Genomic DNA, 17,723 nt, shown 5'->3' with positions numbered 1-17,723 from the left:
CTGTTTTATCTTTATTTAACACATTTTAAAATTAATGCAAACTGAATTTTCTACTAGCAATTGAAAATATGCAATATCATATAATCCAGAGGTTTGTTTCTCCATATGCAAATTTAATCCTTTGTGGGAAGAAATCAGGGTGTTCTGACCTAGACCTATTTTAGAATGACAGATAGATGCAAAGGGAAAACAATTGACTCAAATGGGAAGATTTCTTTTACTGTGGAACTTTTAAATGAAGTTTTCTTCAGCCAATTTTCCTTAAAATGTGAAATTCTGGATGCTGGACTTTGAAATGGAGAAAAAAGCCTCCAGTTATATAAAAAAACTATTAGGTCACTGATGACTGAAGGTGGAGGTTAAAACCAGTGATATTTATTTTGTCTCTGTCAGGTGGAGAAGCAAATCACTTTGTTAAATACAAAAAGACAGCACTGACAGGGAAAGAAAGGTTATATTTGAAAGCAGGAGATGTGATTCTTTTGTAAGGAGGGAGAGCAGAGTGTGTGTCTCAACATTCCCAAATAGAGAAGCCAATCTTTGTGCTTAAAACAGTGATCTGGAATAGGAGCTGGGTCCTGTGATCAGCTCAGCTCCTGGTGTTTGGTGATGCTGTTTTGTAGTAAATGAATTGTGATTTTGTGATTCTTTTGGGGCTTTGTTCACAGTTACACCGAGGACCTTTAACACCCCTCTGGCAGCTCACCGAGCCCGCCAGACAAATATTCCTTCTGCATGAATAATGTTATCAAAAATATTGAAGAAAACCAACTGAAAATCAAACTATCAACATCCTCTCCTTGATCCAATTATCTGTCTCTAAAAAAAGGTTTTAACACCTCCCACGCTGAACAGCAGCTTCAGTAATTTGGCCATGATAGCAGTGCATAATGAGGAGACACGAGGCAGTGATACGTGGTGACACGTCCCATTTTGTGTACAGGAAGAGTTTGGTTGAAGTAAATATCTTTTCTTTGTAGGTACCTTTCAGATTACTCACTATTATGTTGCTCATCCCATTAGTCTCGTGTAGTTACCACAGATGTTTAATTGCAGAAATTGTAAATGAGTGAATCTAGCATTCCTGAGGATGGAGATAGGAGATGAAGCTTTGCATCCTTGGATTTTTTTTGATGTTTGTGGTGTATTTGAAGATGGGGAGTAAACTGTGACTAAGGTGTAGAACAAAGGATTGGAAGGTTTGGTTATTTAACTTCTACCAGTGACTAATTCACAGCCAACCTTAAGTGTCCCTTCATTATAGAACAGTGCTCTAACAAGTCCCTGTAATGATATGCTGCCATAATGCCCCAGATGATATTACAACATGATGTTTTATCAGAAAATTACATCAAAGGCCCAGCATTCAATTATGATAGGCTGGGTTGGGAAATCAAGCAGCCTGCTGTGCTGAGGTGCAATGAATTGTTTTCAGCAGTGAAATGAGAGCACCCTTGCACTGTAGATGTGCTGGAAGGCTACGAAGGAAGGTTTAAACTTTGTGTCTGTAGCTGCTATCAATCTCAACATTTTTTCTCTGTAGAATTTGCATGAGGTTGGTGGCAGAACTCAGAAGTAACTCAGACCCAAGGCTCTGCAGGTATCAGGGCACAGGATCTGCCTGTGTTACACCACAGGAACACAGTGTTTGTTTGGTGTTGTTTGATTAACCATCACTACAAAGTGTGGCTCTGACCTCAGCTGCAAGGAGCCACACTGTCCCCATGCCATGGTGTCCATGCTCATGGGAGGTGGCATAGAGTGAAGGATAAATTACTAACCTTGATGTTTCCACTGGATATTTACAGCACATACAGAAAAAGACACAGCTTTGTCATCACCAGCCTCAGTATTACAGCAGCAAAGAGCTATTTAAATGGAGATGGTGGCTGTTTGTATATGAAAAAATGATGTCATACATATCATGTATTGTACATAACATATCACTAATTTTAAAGGGAAGGGATCACATTTTGCCTGCCATCCATGACATCCACATACAACCAGACAAACAATATTCTGGGATTATTTTAGAGAGTAATTCATTATAAATAGGATAATGAATTAGTAATAATTTACTAAAGCAACAAAAGAGATGATTGTATTCAATTTATTATTCAAGTAAAATATTTCCTTTGGAAGGAAAACTAATTAGAATGTTTCAAAAAATATGGGTCATTTGGTAACATAATTAGTGTCTTCAACCAGACAGAAGATAGCAGACTGAGGTTAACACACACACTTGGTAAGAATAGTTTGATTCAAGTATATCCCCATGGTAGAACAAATTCAGAGGGACAGTGGGGATTTAGGTTTGTGTTTTGTCTTCCTGGACACCATGTTCCAAATACTGCTTTGAACACAAAACTTTCCTTTCATGTATTCCCAGGGGTGCACTCATTGTACATTTCTCTGGACAATCTGTGCTCCCAAAGTCATTATATAATGTTGACATAATTAGCCTTTTTGTTAAATTATTTGGAAAACGGAAATCAGGTTTGTTAGTCATATGGTATTTCCCCGTTTCCTCACTGCAGAGAGCTCTGATTGCTTAGGATTAACACTTGCATTTATGCTGCTTAGAGCTGACACCTCATTTTCATGTACTCCAAGTTCAGCATAATCACAGACCTAAACGAGAATAATCTTTATTTCTAAACCCCGCTGGTATCAATAATTCAACAAGGTCACCTCCAGCCTTGGAAGCGCTCGGGCTGCAGAGGGAGGGCGGTGTCCCCATCCCAGTGTCCGACCTGGGGCTCATCAGCCCCGCAGAGCAGCAGGAACGGGCCGAGCTCATCCCGAGGGATGGATCAGGGGCTGTGCCCTGCAGGGCTGATCCCAAGGGATGGAGCAGGGACTGTGCCCTGCAGGGCTGATCCCAGGGGATGGAGCAGGCTCTGTGCTCCCCATGGCTGATCCCAGGGGATGGAGCAGGGTCTGTGCTCCCCATGGCTGATCCCAAGGGATGGAGCAGGGGCTCTGTGCTCCCCATGGCTGATCCCAGGGGATGGAGCAGGCTCTGTGCTCCCCATGGCTGATCCCAAGGGATGGAGCAGGCTCTGTGCTCCCCATGGCTGATCCCAGGGGATGGAGCAGGGGCTCTGTGCTCCCCATGGCTGATCCCAAGGGATGGAGCAGGGACTGTGCCCTGCAGGGCTGATCCCAAGGGATGGCAGCAGGGGCTCTGTGCTCCCCATGGCGGATCCCAGGGGATGGAGCAGGGTCTGTGCTCCCCATGGCTGATCCCAAGGGATGGCAGCAGGGGCTCTGTGCTCCCCAGGGCTGATCCCAAGGGATGGCAGCAGGGGCTCTGTGCTCCCCATGGCTGATCCCAGGGGATGGAGCAGGGTCTGTGCTCCCCATGGCTGGTTCCAAGGGATGGAGCAGGGGCTCTGTGCTCCCCATGGCTGATCCCGAGGGATGGAGCAGGCTCTGTGCTCCCCATGGCTGGTTCCAAGGGATGGAGCAGGGGCTCTGTGCTCCCCATGGCTGATCCCGAGGGATGGCAGCAGGGGTTCTGTGCTCCGCAGGGCGGATCCCAAGGGCTGCCCGGGCTCTCTGCTCCCGCAGGGCCGGTCCCGGGGCAGTTCTGAGGGGCTCCACGCCCTCCCCGGCCCTGAGGGGACACTCAGCCGCCAGGGGGAGCCGCTCCCGCCACGCCCTCGAGTCCTGCGCGCGGGCTCGGCCAAGCCCCGCCTTCCCCGCCCCGCCCCGCCAGCGGGTTGGCGGAGGGAGACGTCAATCCGACAGACGCCCCGCCCTCCTCCAACTGTTCCGAGCGCGGCTTGATTGGCAACCGCGCGCCGCTGCTCTCGCGCCGCAGCCTTCCCCCGCCCTAGCTCGTCCTCTGCAGATCGATTGGCAGATGTGGTTGTCAATCACGGATTAGCCTGTTCCCAACCAGTGGAGCCGCCTCCTGAGAGCGAAGCGCGGTTTGATTGGTGCTTCGGGCTGTCAATCAGCGGCGCGCCCCGCCCCGTCGCGGTCAGGTAGCCCGGAAGATGGCGGCGGCGGCGGCGGCCGGTGGGGCTCTGTGAGAGGAGCGGCGGCGGGGCCGATGCCGCGGAGTCGGGGGGCGGCGGCTGCCGCGGGGGCTCCCCGGAGTCGCTGAGAACCTCGAGCCCCTCGTTCGGCGCCGGGCCTCGGTCCGGGAGCGGACGGCATGCGGCAGCGCGGGGGGCTCGGCGGGAGCGCCGGGCGGCGGGGGGGCGGTGGCCCGCGGCTCCTCGGCCCGCGACACCTGCTCGGGCTCGTCCTTCTGCTGTGGCCGCTCGCGGGGAGCGGCGAGGCGGCTCCGCTGCCGCCAGCAGGTGCAGGTGAGCGCGGGCGAGCGGGGCCGGGGGCGCGGCTCCGCGGCGGGGCCCGGCAGCGGCGGCACTGCGGGTTTCCGAGCCCCCGTCCCTCCCCCGTGCTGCGGGCACGGCTCCGCCGAAGCGTCGGGAAGGGCACGGCGGGCGGATGGGGCTCCCCGGCTGTAGGTCACGGCTGTGCCGCTGGCAGCGGGCGAAATCCCGCTGTGGATCGCTCCGAGCCTGACACTGAGCTGCGGGATTGTTCCGTCTGTGTTTACCGCAGACCTTCTGCCCGTAGTGCTGCTGCTTTCACCTGCTCTGAGCTCGGCGGGGTTTTTCTGTTTTCTGCTTCTGCCTGTGAATCACCGGGACTCCCGTTCCTGGGTGGAGGCTCCTCGGGGCAGACGGCACTTCCCTGTTTTCCGGTCAGATTAGTCGGATTCCCCCCCGGCCCCCCCGGGCCCGGCTCTCTAAATAGTCCTGTAGTTCACATTTATTTCTCTCGTATGTCAGGTAACGCTGAGTTCCTTCGATTTCCCTGCCTATTTTCCTGTTTGTCTTAAAGGCACAAACTAAACAGTATGTCCTCGCAGTCGTAGGACTGACTGATCAGAGGTTTATTAGGATTCACAGGTACCAACTATGTGTTTGGTTAATTTTTATTGTTGGTGTTTCACTGGGGCTTGGAAACGTAACATTGTATTGAGACTGAATTTTGTTAGGGCTGCGTTGGTTGCAGTGTGTGCTGAGGTTCCCTTCTGGCCGTGAGGAGTTGTACAGCTTAACTAGACAAGATGTTGAGGGAGGAGCAGGAGCAGTGGGGAGGGAGAGATACGAAGCACAAAGATTAGGTAATTTGGCTGCTCTTCCACACCAAGTATCAGAACTGGGAGTGGAACCCATACTTCCTTTATTTTTGGACCTGTGTCTCTTTCCCAGTTTTTCCTTCCCAGAACATTTATGAATTGTTCATAAGTAATTCCCTCCATCAGCTGGCTTTGAGCTCTTTCATGCTTTGTGTAAAAGTGAATTTCTGAAAAAGAGAAAACTGTCAGTCAAATCTTTATTTCCTTTGATCCTACATAATAATTTTTTTATTTATAAAATACTTGAGATTTATCCAAATAATATTAATTTAGAAATAATATTAATAAGGGAAGACAGCAGAATCAGTTCTGTATGAAGATTTTTATAATGTCTTTCCTGGGTCTTACTTTCTTTGAAATGCAGTTAATTTTCCTATTTAAAGGGAAATGTCAAATGTCAATTTTCTTTAATACAATTTTCTCTTTTCTATGAGGACTATGCATGTACCTTACAAAGATGGGAGAACAAAGCATAACTTCCATGGCAGTGGTAAAAAGCTTTATTCTCAAAATGAAAAGCTAATTGGACAAATTGCAGGACATAGTATTAAAGTGTTGTTTTTTTTTTTTTTTAATTCTATAATTTAAAAGGTGTGCTAACTGCAGGACTGCTAAGAGAAATATTTCTGATGCTGTGATATTGGGCTCATACAACATGAATGAGACCCTGTAATTTTATCCCTAGGTTTTGGTTATATTTAGGCCACAGCATGTATACATGGGATGTTAGCTCAGGTTCAGCCAGCTGTCCAGATGCTGTCATGGGAAACCCAGCGAGCTCCAGGAAATGAAGCTGCTGCTTTCTCCTGTGTCTTTGCCATGTAAGAGACAATGTATTTGGGTTATTTTATTGATGGATATTTAGGATTGAAACTTTAGGGCCTCATTAGGTGCCTTTTCCAGTTTCACTGGCATCACTTCTGCTGGGAGGACTTCCTCCTGCCTGAGCTAATGTGTGCCTGGTGGGTTTGAGTGCAACAGGTTCTTAGGCTGCAGCATGTCCTGTATCATCACCTGTGTGGGCAGCAGGAGCTGGGGGAAAGCTACAACAAAAGCTTTTGTTTTTCTTCCTTCCTGTGAATATCTGCCCAGTGGATGACAATGAGACTGGTTCAGCTTGAACCTTCTCTGTCTGTCATTCTGGGCAGGTTTGAAACCTGTCTGAAGACAAACCTGTGACGTTATTTTGCAGGGTTAGGAGTCATGGGTTGTGTTTAGAAACAATTCAGCCACATTGGGAATGTCTCCCTTGTGTGCCGTGACAGGCTGCTTTGATTTCCTCTGCTGGGGCTGGCGGGGGGTGGTGGGCTCCATTCTGGACCTTGGCAGTTCTTGCAGTTGACTGTAACACTTGGTCTGATACACAGGGATTGGAAACTTGAGAGGAAATTAATGGGCTTTTCATAGAATGATTGCTAAGTGGTTTCAAAATTACTTTAGAGTCCCACAGTTCTTCACCTAGCAAGAATGGTTGCTTTTTTGGCAATGGAGAAACATTTTTATGTGTGTTGCTTGTAATAGGAAAGATGGGATCCACAGAAAAGGGAGGAAAATGCCTGTAGTTATTGTAAGGAATTTTATAGAATCTTTCATGAAGTATACCTGTAATAAATTCTCCTTTGGGGAGGAAGCTGGAATGCTGGAAGTGGTGATGGGCAGGTTCTAGCAAGACTAGATTGGATTCCGTGAGCAAAACTGCTCTAATTTGTGGGCATGCAGTGGAAGTTTGCCAGCCTGGATGGCTGGGGAGCTGTCAGGTGCCAGGGCCCTGATGCAGAGGAATGAAGCTGCTCTTCTCAAGTGTGGCTTCAAATTGCTTGCATTGACAAGGTGTTCTGTAAATTTTTTTAATCCAACAATAAGGAGAGGAGGTAAAGGAAATCAAGCTTGGACTGTTTCCTTGGTAAGGTTCATAGCAATTGTTATAGGAAATGTGAAAAACAAGCTGTTGAAGATGCTACTGCCTAAAAATACTTTACCCAACTTAGATTTAATTTATTCTGTGAGTGGAAAAAAAGGATACTGATAGGTACTGTGCTAGTTCTGAACTTAGGGTTTGACCTTATACTGGAGGTAAGAGCTGGGGCAGTTGTGCTGGAAAGGAGTTTCAAGGCTGAGGTGTTGAAGTTGTCTTTCACCTGCAGAGTATTGGGGATTTTCCCCAAGTGCCTCAGCCTAACCATGACTCCCAGTCCCAGCTGTGTGGCTGGAGGAAGGACATTTGGGCACTGCTTTCCTGCAGCAAAGTTTAGCAGCCAAACTGCATCACAAACTGCCATGGCTGCTTTACTGTGCTAAAGCTGCACATGTACATTCAGGCTCCCAGTTGTGACTTGGATTTCCATACTTGACCTTAATTCCACTGAGCATCTGAATCAAGTGTGTGTGTAATGTCAGACAAAGTGTTTTCATCATCTCTGTGCTCTATGAAGTCTTTGCAAATACAAAGAAGAGGGACTCAAGAATACTTTTATTATCCTGTAAAACTTGAATAGGTGGTAGCATTTTTAACAGGTGTGCTCAGTTTCACACTTGTGATGACTGCACAGACTGATCAGTTGAGTGAGGAGCTGGAATTGATGCCTCCATCATTGCTTTTTGAGAGCCTTGGCACTGAGTGGCCCAGTTGGGTGTCAGTGGCAGGGACTCTCTGCTGATGGACTTGGTCATGTAGGATCCAGGAGGAGATTATTAGAATTTGGTGTATAATATCCAGAGATGTTCATGTGGAGTATCTAAATATTCATGCACCTGTACGAATCTGAAGTATCCAAATATTCAGTCAGCTGGCCTCGGGTGACAAGTTAAAACTTTGAGATGAAGTCACTTTTTTTTGTTTTTGCATGAAGATGAGCTCTGTAGTACATACATACTCCTGGGAAAATTGTTGCTTTTGGGTTGCTTGATGTTTTTCTTGGAGTTCTGTCAGACTGGGGCCAAGTTGCAGTAGTGGCCTGTGGTTTGGTACCATGTGAAATGTCTGTGACTTGCACATAATGAGAAAAGCCATTTTCTAAGTGTATGCAAGTTAGCAACTCGAATCACTGGAAGTTAAGAAAAATCTTGCTTTTACAGTGGGGATTTTAATTGTGGTCTGTGCCTTTCATGGGAATGGTCTATCCTTCCTCCCCTTTCAAGCTGAACTTGTTTACTTGGCCCTGTATTTCATTTTATAGTTTCTGTCCCAGGAACTAAATAATCATAGAACTAAACAAATTGAACTGGAAATTTGTCTTTTCTCTTTCATTTGTATCTGTGAGTTTGAGGCAAGAAGCCAGCCCTGACTCTGGCCTGCAGGGATGTTCCACGCAGAGCTTTGTTCACAGCCTTGCTTTGCTTTCTCTGCCTGTGGCTGTAAAGTGTCTGGACTTTGCTACAACTAAAGGAGTCCTCATAGCACGAGGTCACTTTCTGAAGCAATTTCTCATGTCTTGAACTCTTGGGTGTATTTAATAATTCCCCAGGTATCATTGCAGCATATTAAGATAGCACTGATCAGAGAGTGTTTGAAGGTTTGTTGGCACAGCATCAGGTGCTGGGCATTGGTTTGCAAGGACCCAGTGCTGGGTGCTGGTTGTGCCCCTGCATGAAAATAAAAAGATTTTGTGAGACCAAACATTCTCATAGGTAAATATGAGGTAGGATAGGTAAATATGATTGGGAGTAATTTTCTGGGTGCTTGCTGTAGTCTGGTTTCACTGTTCACACACAATTTATCTGCGTGGGATAAAGGGACCTCAGGCTGTGTAATGCCAGAGCTGCAAAAATCCCAGTTCTGTCTCAGCACTAACACTGCAGCTCTGCAGCAGAAGGACAGCACATGGAGTACTGGAGTCCTCCTTAGGTTTTATTTTGGGGCTGCCTTCCTGTTTGGTCTGGGCACTTAATGTCTGGAGCTTGATACAGTTCTGGATACAATTTACAAAAGCTTCAATGCTTTTGTTGCTCTGTATGAGCTCTTTGTTTTCATTGTACTGCTGTTATGAAAGGTCTTGAGCAACGTCTAGATACAAGAAACATTTTGTCAGCTTTTATAAGCAGAAATGTACAAAATGTGTCAGGACAGTCCTTTCAGTCTGCATGTGTGCCTTAAGTGCAGTCTGTAGCAAGGTGTTGTGCCATATACAGCTTAGGCAAGGTAGTGGTAGGGAGCACATTGTCAGGAAATTGTCTTCTGAGTGATTTTCAGTATGAAATGCTGTGCAAAGTAACACCTTGTCCAACACTGCTGCACTTACAAAAGTTTCCTTCCTGATAAGAAAACATCTCTGTAGTGACTTAACAGTGACATGACTCTTCTGGGACTACCACTGCAGCGTGGTATGAAAGATGTGTAGAAAATAGTAACAAGAGATTTTTTTTAGTGCTGACTTTTAAGCTTTCAGCCTGTAGAGCAGATCCAGTTCTCCAAAATCAATCACTTTTCTCCATGGCCTGGGATCCTTTAGCAATGAATAGGGATGAGAAATAGATCTAATAAGCTCTTTTTACAAAATGCTGCTGTTTCCTTTCTCTCCTGCATTTCTTAATTCAGCTGTACTTGGAGTTGCAAAGGCATCAGCTATAAAATCAAGATTCTGGAAAATCCCATCACATGAAAGTTGCATTTATGGATTTCTTTCCCATGGACTGAAATTAGTCTCTTCAAAGGCATTGTATCTTAATGGCTTGTGTTGCTGTCACATGGTAGGAGAAAGAGATACTGTCCTTTTGGTTTCCATGCTGCAGATAATGCTTTTCTGGTGCTTGGAGGAACCATGATGTGTGATCATCTCATGCTATTTTGAATTATTATGGTCTATCCTGTGTTAAAAAAACCCCAAACTGCAACTCCTGTGCCTCATTGTATAGCAGATGAAAAAAAAAAGTACTTGAGAAGGAATTGTCAAAACCAACATCTAGCAGTACAGAATAAAGTGTGCTCAGCAGAATTTTGTGAGTGTATGTACATGTATGCACATACATGCAATTAAGAGTCAGTGATACATTTGCAAGAGGATAATGCTACCCAGATTTTCCAGAAACACTGCCATGAAGGCATAAGGCACATAATTATTTTAACATGGATATTTTTTGCCTTGTCTTAAGATGCCTTTGTGCAAACATGAGATTCTAGCACTGAAACTTCAAACAGATCTCACTCTGTAAACACTTGAAGTAGCAGCCTATATTTAGTGCTTATTAAAATTGAGCAGTGTGCTGTTATGTGAGTAATTCTCTGACATTACTGGGAAGACTTGTAGGATAATAGAATAAGGTCAGTAATGTAAAACTAATCCCAGCTCAGAGTTGTGCTGGTTACTGACTGTTCAGCCAATATGCAGGCCAGGACAAGTGCTCAGGAGCAGGAGGAGCAGAGCAGTGCTGTTCTGGGATGCTGTGCTCCAGGAGAGTCCAGCATTGCCCTGGATATTCTTGCCTTAGGATATGGAGCATGTGCCACCCTAACACACTGAGTGGATTCAAGCACATGCAGAAGAAACTCATCTGAACCACATTGTAAAAGCATTTAGGGGAACATGGGATAAAGTAGTTTGAAAAAAATATTGGCTTATACTGCAGGATATACCCCTGTTCTTTTTAAGGACAAAAGGACAGAAATAATTTGCCAAGAATTCTTGACATAGAATTACACATCCAATTGTGATATGAAGTAGCTAAGATTTCTTCTTGAAAATATTGTAACTTATTGCATAGGACAGTGATATTTCAGGGTCATGTGTCCACAAAACACATTTAACTGTGCAACTGGCTTTTGGCACTATAGAAATATATCCAGAACTCAGGATAGGTTGGAGGAGTGTCAGAGGCGTTTTTATTGTTTCATGGGGAACACTCTGTAAGGAATGGCCTTGTTGCTGTCTTTGTTACTCTTTTTTCTGATGGTTAATTGTTGTAAAAAAGAAAAGCTGCTGGCTTTTCAGGAGAATTGTCTCTGCATGTGCCTTGGCCTTTCATCCCAGCCACCTGCCCCATGAGGGTCCTAGTGGAGTTCCAGGGTAAGGCAGGGATTGTAATGGACAAATTGAGTGGAGGAATGAAATGTCTCCATTTGTCTAGAGGAATATGGAAACAGACTTGATTTGACTTGATTTTTTCCCCACACTGCTGCTGAAGTCTTGTCATTGTACTTGTATCTTTCCAAGTGCCAGACTTTGATTTGGGCCATGTGGCACAATTCAGGTTTAGCCAGGAAATTGTTTTATTGACAAGCTGTTGGTTACAGCTTCTTGTTTTCAGAGAGGAAGTACAATTGTGCACAAGTAACTTGGATAGCTGTAGCTATAAGTCCCTAAGAGTTTTTTTTTCCCTTGAGACTATATCTAGAAGTAGAATTTTTCATAGAGAGAAGAATAAAATCAGGTGATAAAGTGCTTTTGCAAAAGGGTACATAATAGTGAGGGTTACTCTTATTAGTAATGCATTAGACATTTGCATTATCCAGTGTAAGGGTGGCAATAATGTCATGGGAAGACAGATTTCTGAAACAACTCTTCAGTTAATAATATTTTCAACAGTTTGTTCTAGGTTATTGTTGTAAGATAGTAAACATTTGTGCTTTAGGTGAGTGTCTTAAGTACTGAGAATCTGAATGCTGAAAATTCCAGGTGTAGACTTAGAAATGTTAAAGGTCCTTTAGCAGTGTTGTGTGTCTGTTCTTAGAGATTTGCCCAGTGAAGGAACATTTCCAGTCTCTTCCTGAAATACTCTGGGCATTTGGAACCATTTCAGATTTCACTAAGGTGCTGCCATGGTGTTGAGGACAGTGAAGATCTCTGAGATCTTGGGAATGTTTCTTCTGTAGTACTGGTACTGTACTGGTAATGGCCATTCAAAGCAAAGGGCTGATTGGAATTTGGAGTGTCTTTCTCACACTAAAATTATCTTCATTTTATTTTCAAAAGAATGTCTGAAATGCAAATACCACTCCTTCAAAACTTCTGTTTGCTTGTGTTGTATCTCAGCTGAAGGTTGGTGATTTAAATGCCCTTCTAATGTGTTTTAAAGCCCATTGTCCTATAGCATTGCACAACTGAATAATGGTACTGCACCCATTTCTTCTGAAACTTAATCTTGAAAATGATGCTTTTTTTGGCTCAGTTGTTAAATGGAGCATAGCAGGAAAAAATTGAGATTACAGGAATGTGGTAAGGAATGGAATGTGCTTGAGTTTGGTTGGGGTGTTTTTTTGTTGTGAAATGGAGGAGTTGCAGTGTCTGTTGTGCTTTACCTTGTCATACAAATCAGGCATTACACAATAGATGTGTCTAAAATAATTTTGAATAGAGGTTTGGCTTAGTATTCTGCCTGTTACCTGCAGGCCATCTGAATTTATAAGCCTGGTTCTGTCTGTATGGTTTTGTGCTTATTAGTAGCAAACCTCTGAAGACTTCAGGGTGTAAATAAATGCAGGAGAAACTCTTTATGAGGGAAAGATAATGATCTGCATCTGACTTGTGGAGAGCTGGGTAGGAGTTGATAGCACTTTCCCACTTAATTGCTGGCGTAGAACAGAATGACAGCATTATTTAGCAAAGTTGGGATAGCTTTTAAAATCACATTTGTCAAAACCACTATAAATTAGGGTGATATTACACTTTTAAATGTGGTTACTTTAATATTTGTTAAAAGCAGAGTAAGTAAACTGACAAAGTTTATGAAAGATGCCCTGGGTTCAGCTAGGGAACAGAATTAGATTTGGTCATTCATTAGTATTTTAAAGACTGTGCTGTTCTGACTTGGTGTCATAAAGCAGCATCTTAGTTCATGATCATATAATTTGAGTGTGTCCAAGAGACAGTTTAAGTGACTGCTGTCATGCTGGATTTGTGCTGGAAATAGTTCTAGCTATTAGTGCCAGTTATATAGCTGCTCTTGAAAGGAAATGGGCTCTTGCTTATGCAGTGGGACTGTTGTTGCATAGCAACTACTGTGCTGAAAGCTTAAAATCAGATGCTCCCTTGAAGTTCACAGTGCCCCAATAATGCTTAATTTATCTGTGCCTGACGCTGCCTTTGTGGCAGCGGGGAACGCCTTTGTGAGGGCACTGCTCATGTCTGCCATGTGCATTTACTGCTCTTTCTCCCTGTGCTTACAACTCTGGAATCATGCATTTTTTAGCCCAGTTTTCTGAAGGTGGAGACCTTAATAATGTGATTACTCACATTGAACCAAAATCAAGAGTTCAGGCATCCTGGCCTTTCCTAATGTGTAGAAGAAAGGCAAGCCCAGCATCCTTCATCCATGGGCAACTCCCCCTGGCCCTGTGTTGTCCTGAGTGGAGGCTGTTGCTTGACAAGTATCAATAGATGGAATATTTGGCTAGTAGGCACACTCATTACTTGTAATTAATGATACCAAAGGATGCCACAGGTGGATGACATGAGGGTATTGAGTATTGGAGGCAGACTGGGAAATGGGATAGAGAAGGGAAACAAACAATCATGAAAAAAGAACCTGGGTTTGCTTATGTGTTGCATTTGGTGGTTGGAGATCTGTCTTGTGAAGAATGGAGATGTAAAAGAAAGTCAGGAAGGTATAGGGAATCCTGACCTTTGTATGAAAATAACATTTTCTAGCCCTTGAAATGTTGTAATAAACACTGCTGGGTGTGTTCTCAGGTCTGTACTTGATCCTGAGAATGCCTGCACAGTTCATCATCTCTGTTTCCTCAGTGAGCCTCTTGGTGTGCTTGCCTGTGTGCTGCCTTTGACTTCTCATGTGCAGTGCTCAAATTCAGGCTTTAGTGAAGAGCTTGCTTAGGAAATGGCATCTTCAGAGGTGCTGAGGAATGAGCTTCAGTAGCTGCTAATTAAATATCTGCCTCAGCCAGGGCTTTCACTCGTTTATGATACTGTGTACTTCTAAAAAGTGGGTAACTAACATAAATACATTTATTTAATCCTGTATAGCTTTGAAAGAACACCTGATTTTCTGTGCTGATGATTCAGGACCATCCAGGTGCCATTTAGGGATGGAACACGTGCTGGCACAGCTTTGTGAAGCATTCTGTTGTGCTCACCTTGCAGTAACACACAGTGACGCAGCTGCATCATCTCCTGCTTATTTTAATACAGGGCTGATATAATCCAGGCCTCTTCCTCTGCCTTAAGTGGTTTGGATATAGCAAAGCAAACCAGTCTAGACTGTTTGTATTAGCTGACTGGAAGCCTTTTACTGTTGGCATGTTAGAGAGAGTATTTTTTAATCTGTTTTGTGGTTCCTTTCCTAAAGAACAGATTCTCACTTCTGAGTGGATATTAAGATGCCTTAAGTTGTTACTGCATAGGGTTACAGTAAATATGGCAGGGTTTTAAACTACTGTGCTAAGTAAATCTATTAACTTCTCCAGAATATGTGATATTAAGAGTCTTAACTTCTGCAATAATTATGAAATGAAGTGTTTATTGGAGTTTATCCAGGTTTATATTAAAGTTATTTCAATTTACAATGTTTTTTAACAGGTTTTTTAATTTAGGAAAATTCCTGTGTGATGACTTTATAAAATGGTCCCCTGCATTCATTAGAATGGATTTCTTGCTGGTTGCTTTTTTTCAGTCAGGACCATAAAATAAATTTCATTGCTTCATACTTCCACAATTTACAAACAAAAGGGTGTATTAAACATCTTCTAGTTCCAAGTCATTTTACTAAACTCCAGTGAATTAATCATTGGATGGAAATAGTTGAAAAATGCAAATGAGGTTATACTGCAGCAGATTTTCAGCACTTTGTCACAAAGACCAGTTCCAATACTTAATCAGTAACTTCTGTCACTGAATATGTATTCATGCAAGCTATTAAAATAGCTTCACTTAAAATAAATTTTAGCCCAATTACAGGTTGCTATAATTTAATACTTAACTTTACATTAATTTTTAAAAAAACTCTGCAAATTAAAAATATTACTTATTAATTACTATGTAAGAAACTTCAAAGTTTATCCAAACAGAGATGGGTTCTGTAATTCCTAGTAAATGGCTTTTACTTGTGTGAGTCATCAGGAATGCTGTTCTGTAATTGTTGCAGAAACTTGCCCAGGATAATTGGCATTTTTCTTGTATTAAAGCTTCTGTTCATAATTTTCTATGTGAAAATTGCCTTGTGCTTTTGGAAGTTTAGATGACTTCCATCTTAACAGACCATTAATGAATTAATGATTAGCTCCCTTTTCAAAGGTGATCTTTGCTTTAAAAAAAAATAAAATCATTACTTTCTCCAATTAATTGCTGCTCCTTCACACAGTTTCATTTCTAGGGAATTATGAAAGGTTAGGAGGTAGAATAATGAATATTTTTCTTTTCTGTATTCTTTCCATGACACTTAAAAGAGATGGTTACATTATGGGGAACAGTGTAACTTGCATGAAAGGCTTGGACTTTAGACTTGATAAATGTGTAGTTTCCTTCACAGAAGGAATTCCAGCAAAAAATCTTTATCTTTTTCATATACAGTGTCTGAATACATGTGCAGTGTATCTAACATGTGCAATAAATGCAGCTTGTGATTGATAGTGCTCATTATGTCTCACTTGGAGTTAAATAAATGTCTCACTTTATTGTACATAGGATCATCAGGAGCCTGAATCCTGCTAGCTGGATTTGCTGTGATAACTTGTAACTGCTGGGGGTCAGAAGTGGGGATCCATGGGAGTGAGCATGGCAATATTTATATTAATTCCATCTGTGGTTGTGCTGCTGTAGCTGGGATAGAGCAGGGCTGAGGGTTTGTGGGTGGAGGGACCATCATGACCAGCTGATGAACTTCTGGGAACACAGACCCCTGGCCAGGTGTTGAAAACAAGCAGTAGAATTGAGGGAAGGAAAGCAGCTTGAAGGGCTGCTTCAGGTTTTGGTAGGGGCTGCTCAGAAAGGCCACCTGGAAGGTGACATGGTGTTTGGAGCAGAAGGTTCTGCTGAGAAGGGAAATGTCCCCTCAGTTTGTGTGGGGAGCAGGAAGTCACTGTAAAATTCATGTTATCCAAAAGAGTGACTGGAACCCCAAAATAAAGTTGGATAGCATTTTTTAGTGTTCTATACACTTGGCAGTTGAGGTGCTTTACACCTGCTCTCAAGGAGAAGTCTAAGTCCTCAAACAGCAGGAATGCTTTGTGTGAGTAGTGACAGAGCTTGTGAGCCTGAGTTCAGTGTGCAGGGACTGCCTGGGCCAATCTGCCAGTGCATGAAACATTTGAGGGGCTTCAGGAGTCTTGATCTTTACTGGGAGGAGTATATTGGGATTGTGGTGATGTTAGGGGAAATCTGCATCTGTTCATTAGGTAGTCTGAGGTGAACTGACTTCTCGTTTCAGTGAAATTGCTGGTGAGGAAAGGTGAGGAAGTTGTTTGGAAATAAAGTGTGATGGGTTTGGAAAAATGTCTGAAAAATTAATTCTAATTTGTAATAGCTGGTAATGTAATTTTTGTTGGTGATGTTTTTTGGTCTTTTTTGTAGTAAAGCTACCTTTTGTTATTTGGTTTCAATTAGGAGTTTAAAGGAATTCCTTAAATTTTATCTGCAGCTATATTACCTGTGTCTGTTTGTTACAGTAATTTAGGTAATTAATGACTTCACAGAATGTTTATATTTGCAGTTCAGGTAATTTTTAATCTCCTAATTAAGGCTACTGAACACCTGGAGGAAGTAAACACGTGTCAGTTGTTATCTCCCCTTTTTTCTTGTTGATGCTTAGAAATGGGAAAATATCCATTGTGTTACATAGAAGACTTGATTTAAATGGATATAAATTGTTCCATTGAGAGCCCTCTTCAGAGATACTCTGTTCTGTTCAGAATTGTGACTAAAAGCTGGTGAGTGGCCTCACATTGTTGTTGATCTGTGTTTGAACAATGCTCAGTATCTGCAGTGAAGTATTCCCAGTCCCTAATGGGGTTAGAATGCCAAAACTCTTGTGGGAACTAGAAACAGAAACCCTTGTTTGAAAACCTCCCATTTTTGCTAACTTTTATTTGTTGTATAGGTAATAGTCCTAATTGTACAGAAAATGTGATCTTCTGAAAGTGTGCTGACACACTTTAAAGCAGGATTTTCATTATGTCAGTTCAGTCTTTGCATGTAATTAAAATAAGTAAATATCCTGTAAGTGTTCAGTGAAACATGATGAGAAGCTTTTTCTACAAATCTCTCATTTTTTGTGTTTTTTAAAGGTTTAAGAGGTAGGTGGCCAAGTTTGTGTCCCTTGACAAGTGATCAGTTTCTGCTTTTCTTATTTTTGAGGCTTCATTTACACCCTGTCCTGTTGCCAGACGTTCCCATTGATACTCAAATGCTCTCCTGAAATCCAGTCAGTCCAGGTCTCCTGACATTGTTACACTCTGGCAGTGATGTAATAGCTAAATGCATTTTAATCAGATGTGGTCCAACTGCTCCTCTGATCCTTGTGGCAGTACCTGTTTGATAAGAAACAGCAAAAGCAAAAACAACTCCTCCAGATGTGTGCTCTGGTCTCCTAGGGAACCACATGTCTTTGTTCTCTACTGAAGATGAAAACAGGGATGAAAATAGGTTTAATACCCCTGGCAATAACTTAAGATTTTCCTAAA

At 43.0% G+C, this 17,723-nt stretch overlaps 1 protein-coding gene across 1 annotated transcript in view; it reads left to right on the top strand.

The window, feature by feature from the left end:
• The first annotated feature begins 4,165 nt into the window (after positions 1 to 4,165).
• The window catches only part of LMTK2 (lemur tyrosine kinase 2), a 41,460-nt gene continuing 27,902 nt past the window's right edge, over positions 4,166 to 17,723 (top strand). The window contains exon 1 of the mRNA XM_063171446.1: positions 4,166 to 4,319. Within this exon, the coding sequence (XP_063027516.1) occupies positions 4,166 to 4,319 (154 nt within the window). The remainder of the gene's footprint in view (positions 4,320 to 17,723) is intronic.

This window comes from Melospiza melodia, chromosome 18 (genome assembly GCF_035770615.1).
Source record: "Melospiza melodia melodia isolate bMelMel2 chromosome 18, bMelMel2.pri, whole genome shotgun sequence".
Classification (NCBI taxonomy): Eukaryota; Metazoa; Chordata; class Aves; order Passeriformes; family Passerellidae; genus Melospiza; species Melospiza melodia.
Note: the sequence above shows the minus strand (reverse complement) of the source record. Positions and strands in the feature narration are given on the sequence as shown.